Source organism: Corticium candelabrum, chromosome 13 (assembly GCF_963422355.1).
Source record: "Corticium candelabrum chromosome 13, ooCorCand1.1, whole genome shotgun sequence".
Taxonomy (NCBI): domain Eukaryota; kingdom Metazoa; phylum Porifera; class Homoscleromorpha; order Homosclerophorida; family Plakinidae; genus Corticium; species Corticium candelabrum.
The window spans coordinates 7,634,549-7,641,233 of NC_085097.1; the positions used below are offsets into that span (position 1 = coordinate 7,634,549).

A 6,685-nucleotide genomic window follows, 5' to 3' on the forward strand; every position below is an offset into this window, starting at 1 on the left:
CGACAGATGAGACAGCCACAGCCATCTGTCATCGCTCAACAGATTTCTCTTGGAGTGGAAGTTGTAACTACAAGAAAGTCCAGAACATCCATAATCTTATTACTCTGAAGTCACCCATATTTGTAAAAAGCTACACTGTATCATCAAAGCAGGGTCTGATTAATAATGTCATTCAATGGTCTAGATCTCTGCATGGTCTCTGTTGCAAGTAATCGATAAATATATATATATATATATATATATATATATATATATATATATATATATATATATTGAAAAGCGTCTTTGCTGCTATTCCATTAGCACAACGTGAATGAATACATACACAATGTCCACTAGGATACACTATAGATATCTAGTAGTCTAGTAGGAGGTGCAAGTCAGTAGTATTGGATAATGTTTCCCATCCATCCTCAGCTCCTTGTTAATAATCTGCTAATGCCCCAATCCTAATCATGACAACAGACTCTATCAATGCAAGCCATCTACCCATACCTTTTAAAACATGTCACCTTCTTTCTGCCATTGCTGTATCACATCCTCATATATAGGTTGAGGAATTCGCCGGCAAGCCTTCAACAAATCTTCTATTGTCTGCTGTTTGGATACTTTCGCTCTTCTTGCTTCAATCAGAGCGCGTAGTTTCCCAGTGTAGCGAGGTTTATCAAAAGTTTCTGACTTAATCTGATCTTCGTTCATTCCCAACTCCAAGCCAATTTCCTGCCACTGGCTGCTGCCACAATGAACAACAGCTCTGGTTATAGATACATAATCTCTCTCGACATTGCCTAAACACAATGTAATTGAGACTGCTTGTCAAAATGTTCATGAATTACTTAGCTGTAAATATGACTCAATTACCTGTGAATAATGCAGATTCACTTGCACGTTGCTTTCCACAATCTACAACAACAACACATTCTTATATACACAGACATGTAAATACATTAGAGGAAATGTGCATACAATTTGGAATAAATATATTCTAATTTTTACCTGTTGCTGCATTCTGACGCTCAGATGTTGAAGCCATTGGTTCACTCGAAAGATCAGATTCTGTGGTAAACAAGTCAGAAAGTATAAAATATTAAACAAAAAATTGTGGCATCCTCAAACTCACCTCTTGGAGAAAACCAGATGTCTATCGACTTCTTCTCTTCAGCTGTGAGACAAGCTGTCGAATTATTGGTATAAAGCAAACGTTTATCTTTAGGGTAATCATTTAAAGACACGAGTCGATCACTGTTGACGGGCAGGAAACTATTTTGTCCTGATGTTAGATGTTGGAAACAGACAGCGTACTCGAAACCCGATAATCCTTGCTGCTTCACTTCGTCCACTGACTTGACGATAAATTGACGGGCTTCGACACAGCTCTTCCTTACGTCTTCATATGACAATGAGTCTTCTGGTCTCAGCTCCACAAGAACATAATCATAGGTATAGAATATTTTAATGTCACAGGCATTTTCTGTGTGTAAAATAGCATAGTTACGATATAATGAAGGCTTGTACGGATACTGACGAACACATCGATTCAAGAGACGAAAGAACAATGACTCTATGAACATGCCAACGCTGTCTGGCCTCAACACAAGAGGAGCAGGACTTGGAATATCATTACTACTGCTTTTCACCTCAATTTTAGCTTCATAATCTTCCCGCAGGGCACTGGGGACAAAGTACTCAACATCCTGCTCAGTCTTTGGATGTCTTGACACAATATCGAGCAGCTGTGCCGCTTCTAGCATTTTGCTGCGATCTTCATCTTTCAGATCGCGGAAGAAATAATTGGCAAGCTCTTGCGACATGATGCCTTTCTTGGTAAGCATATCGAAGTCCTTTCGAAGATTAGCAGGCAAACCCTTAGAATGCAAAGGACAGAGACGAGAGAGAGACGTGAAAACCCACTGAGCATCAATGAATACATAATGTCGAAGGATTGAAGATGATGAAAAGTAGACCACAATAGAGAAGTTATGCAAATGAGAGAGAGCATCAGACACTTCATTGGACGACTTCATTGAACATTGCTCTACACCTACTTCTACCAACTTTTGAAACGGAATGATCTTGTCATGTGACTTGTCTCTTATTTCATACACCTTATCTTCAATCAGTAACCAGGTGATTGGAATTAGTTCTTGTGTACAATGTTCTTCTATCTTAGATAGTATTAAGTTTCGTAATGAAACTAATTCAGGGTCCTCTTCAAGGTTCTCTTCAGAGTCCCATCTAAACGCGTGCCTTTCAAAACAACGTAATTTACAAAATAAATTGTTTTTCTGTACCAATGCTAAAATTACCTATCATTTTGACGTGATGGTGGATGTGACTTTGTATTGTCAATACAGAAACACAACTCTGACTTAAACAATGGTGACTGGCTTTCAGGTGGTCGACGGTAAACATGACCTGTGTATGGCTTGTCACGTAACATTCTGTTGAGAACTGCATCTTGTTTTCTCATCACTTCTTCCTCTTTACCAACAATTTTATCAGCATGAGTGGCTGCAAAGATAGCAGGTGGAGACACACAATCAAAGACTGATCCAATGCCTTGAGTACTACTCTTTACTACAGCATTTCCAGTAGACTCTGTGTTGCTAAAAATAGAAAAAACAATTATTGCGTCACAAATTCCTCAAACTCAACTAGGACGTCCTTGTTTTCTTTGTACCTGACATTTGTAAGTTTCTCTTCAGATTCACTCCTACTCTCATCTGCTAATTGATGATGTTTGGACACAGAACTGACACTGATGGCAGACAAGTGATGATTGATCCAGTCCTTGTTGTATTTCATGTGATGAAGCTTCACTTCCAAGTGGCGATAATCGCCTTCAACATTGAGTCTCACCGATGACTGAGCTTCAGCTTTCAGTGGTATTGACACATCATATACCATGAGATAGACAGAATTGGAAGCCACAAATGGAGCAAAGCTTGAAAACAAGTTTTCTTGTCCACCGTGGTCACACACATGAATGATTGCTCTGGGTGCAGTTACATATATGTTTCGATACTTTGACGTCATATCTAACACCTGCTTGCCCAGGCTGCTGTCATTCAGTTGCTGTAATTTACTTTGAGAAAGACTCGCCTATGATATAGACAACCAAAAATAAGGAAATTACGCAAGTCATTCAGAAATATACGTTATTTCCTCACCTCCATTGCTGTCTGGTGTATAGCATCAAAAACCAGTTTGTAAATCTGACCTTCCCTAATTGGCATCCATGCGTTGCTGTCATAATCTTGGTGCAACACCTCTATTTCTATTGCTTTTGTGCTTGTATGCTTAGGATTGAACATCTCCCGCTTCAAAGATCTCTTCAGATTTGACTTTCCACTTCCATCTTTTCCTACCAGCTTCACCACCCCTCTCTTCACAGGCACCAACACCAATTCCCCACCGGCTGATTCAATCCACTACGTTTTATCAATGCAGGATAATCAACATCATCCTCAAATTTAAGACACATTACAAATAGATATCGTGAGAAAAATGTACAACTTTAAACATGGTAACTGTACACAGCTGCAGATAAGCTAGTGTCTATCTTTGCTTACGCAATCATTTAGGTAAGTTTGAAATAAATAAGGCATGCACAACTCTTCCAGACACACACTGATTGCAGCAAAAGAGCCAAGCTTTCAGTAGTACACCTTAGAATAATATTTCACGTACTGCATTCTTTTATAATGTAAAGCAGGATCGTACACACTCGGTGAAACTACAAAACTTCACTGACGTTGAATAATAACAGGAATGTTGATTTATTCATTTAAACCTAGATGTGAGTGAATCCATCTATCTTGTCTTACTGTAGTTCATACTTGCAAGCTGTACAGACATGGCATCTTGGCAGTTACCGGAAACAATTCAAATAAAGTTTGCGACAAAGGAATAAAACTGACTACTCTTCTGCAACAGTTCCTAATGCATTGCAGTCACTCATTCAATAAGTTTCATAAGGCACACAAGGCAATTGTCAAAATTGTGGTAAATCACAGTAAACATACAAGTGAACATGTAGACCCTCTTTCCATTCAAATTGTTCCTATTACATACTACTAACAAAACCTATTATCTGTGGAGATAACTGTATCTATAGTACAGTAACATGCAAATTAAAATCTAAAGTTCTTGCGGATGTCAGTATATAGGAAGTCGTGTAATACCTTCTCTGCATTAGATAACTCCACAAACAAAAAGCACGCCACTCCTATCTGGCTAGAGAAATGAAATCAGACTGTGTGCAACTGCTATCAGACTCAGAAATACATGTTGCCCATACTGATGTCCCAATGAGTCTGTAACTCATCTTCTGATAGCCAATACATTATTGTTCTGGTTCATAGTCAAGTCAAGCCAAGCCAAGCCGCACCAACCTTATTTCACACAAGATAGAGTAAGAAAGCGAGCCATCTCGACTATAGTGTGTGCATTTTGCTTGCATGCTTACATTCATTGTGTGCACAACATGCACACTACAAACTTATGTACTGTAACCAAAAATTACTCAGATATCTTATCATAAACTATTCGTTTCTGGTGCATCATATAATATGGGCTTGAAGGCGGTCATCGCTCCAAAGAGGAATGAACCAGACAGTTTTCTATTCATTTTATCTCATTCTATGAGTATTGAGCATGTGCGGCCAGCAATTTGGTTTCATCATCATTGACAAGGCACAAGGAGACTGTTCAAGTCCAAGCCAACACATAATACTCTGCCAGGCCAGGCCAGAACAGCTTAGCACAGATCAGTGCTACCCCATACATGTTCACACCGAATTCTAAAACTGAATCAATGTCCGTCCGTTTACAAGTGCTTGTTTAACTGAGCTACTAGTCTCCCAACTCCTATTTATTTCGTGGTCACAAACAAACTTTCCTAAAATGTTGGCTATGGTTGCAACACTTCCCAAATATAAAAACTGAAAATTTCAATTGGTTCATTTCAAATTTTACCAATTGAAACTAATGCTGCCAAAATACCAGCCAACTTAATCCTAAGATACGAAATCTATGAAGTTTACATAAAGACATTAGTCAGAGCTGTACTCACCTTCTGATGTTGTTCAATGAGGAGATGGTGGCATTAACAAGAACAACACAAGAAACAGTGTGAACACCGTATAACAACAGCAGCCAAGTGTCTCACACTCACCTTCACCTGTCATATAAGATATATTACACACACACACACACACACACACTAGTTAGTTACACAATTTGTTTGCTAAGTAGTGTTAACTTCAATCAAAGCACATTTAAGAAAGTACACGTCATCACTCTACACGCATTTATTCAATACAGCAACAATCTACCTCTTCCACAAATGTGCCATATATGATTTACTACTATCAAGCAGATATTTATCAAAACAGCAGTGAAACATATACATCATTAATATCAAGCATGCTATGATCAACACTAGTAAAGTACCTTTGAAGCAACATTATTCACAAAAATGAACGTCTAGTGCTTCCACACATTTATTTATGCCTAAATGCGCATGCGCAGCAAAGGCATAAGATAGTGCCTGTGTGTGCATGCATGTACATGTGTGTGTGTGTGTGTGTGTGTGTGTGTGTGTGTGTGTGTGTGTGTGTTTGTGTGTGTGTGTGTGTGTTTGTGTGTGTGTGTGTGTGTGTGTGTGTGTGTGTGTGTGTGTGTGTGTTTGTGTGTGTGTGTGTGTGTGTGTGTGTGTGTGTGTGTGTGTGTGTGTGTGTGTGTGTGTGTGTATGTGTGTGTGCTTTCACCAGGGTCCATGTGCATACATGCATGCGTGCTTTATTGCTGTAGCTACTTCTAGTCAATTTAATGACAATAGAGAACTTCTACGTGTAAGAGGTGATGATATCGTAAATTTGCAAAATAATGTTTTGTTCGTGAGTTATGGGTGAATTCTCAGTGCACATACGTTATCGCTGTACTTGCTGTCGTGGATTTTAACAACACACGAGCTTCTTGCAGCAATTTCGTTTTCTTAGATCTAAAACTTCTGTTTCAATTCGTACATTTACAAAAGAAAACTTCGTTCCTGAGTTAACATAGCCTCGAACATCCAGACCAGAGAACAAGCAAAGAACGTGAACTCTAGTCTGGACAATGTCGATACTAAAATGATTTCAGAAATAGTCTTCAAAGCCAATCAGCTCATAGAAAGCAAATCTCGATTATAAAATCTGATTGGCTTAGCAATAATTAGTTATGCTTAGTGCACTAATGCTGATTGCGCGCGTGTAAAATCCTCTTGGGCGGCTAAGTGCAAGCCAGAGCCGTGATGAAGATTCTGGTACACACACACATCTTAGTTTTAGTTTCAGCTTCAGTTCTTCGATATTTTCAAGCCTGCGGTGACAGGACATATGCACGGCAGCTTCGCTATAGACCATCTCCTTTGACAACCGGTCGAGCGTTAGTCTCGCCAGTCGAGCGGTTAGACTAGCTAGCGGTCTGCCAAAGAATCAAAGAGTTGTGGTTTTATGCCGTCCACCAAGATATCGCCGCAATCACGGCAGGCGTCTCTTCTTTGTTCGTGAGATGTCATCGCATTTACAAATAATACGTTGATCTAGGTAAAATGATCTTACGCTGTCAGACTAACATTTAGCATCGCTTTTGATAAGTACTTCCGAAATCATTTTACTATTAAATTAAAAGACAAAGTAGT

At 39.1% G+C, this 6,685-nt stretch overlaps 1 protein-coding gene across 2 annotated transcripts; it reads right to left on the minus strand.

The window, feature by feature from the left end:
- Nucleotides 1–277: 277 nt before the first annotated feature.
- Nucleotides 278–5,185, minus strand: LOC134189168 (uncharacterized). Of its 2 annotated transcripts, none has more exons than XM_062657405.1 (9): nt 5,075–5,185; nt 3,171–3,431; nt 2,681–3,102; nt 2,307–2,606; nt 1,121–2,235; nt 997–1,056; nt 862–903; nt 513–788; nt 278–449 (listed from the first exon to the last, which is right to left on the minus strand). In XM_062657405.1, exons 2-9 carry the CDS (start codon nt 3,312–3,314, stop codon nt 436–438), a joined length of 2,373 nt encoding a protein of 790 aa, XP_062513389.1. In that variant the 5' UTR covers nt 3,315–3,431; nt 5,075–5,185; the 3' UTR covers nt 278–435. The 2 variants fall into 2 exon arrangements, with proteins under 2 accessions (XP_062513389.1, XP_062513388.1); XM_062657404.1 differs by having other exon boundaries at nt 1,121–2,247.
- Between the last annotated feature and the right edge of the window lie 1,500 nt (nt 5,186–6,685).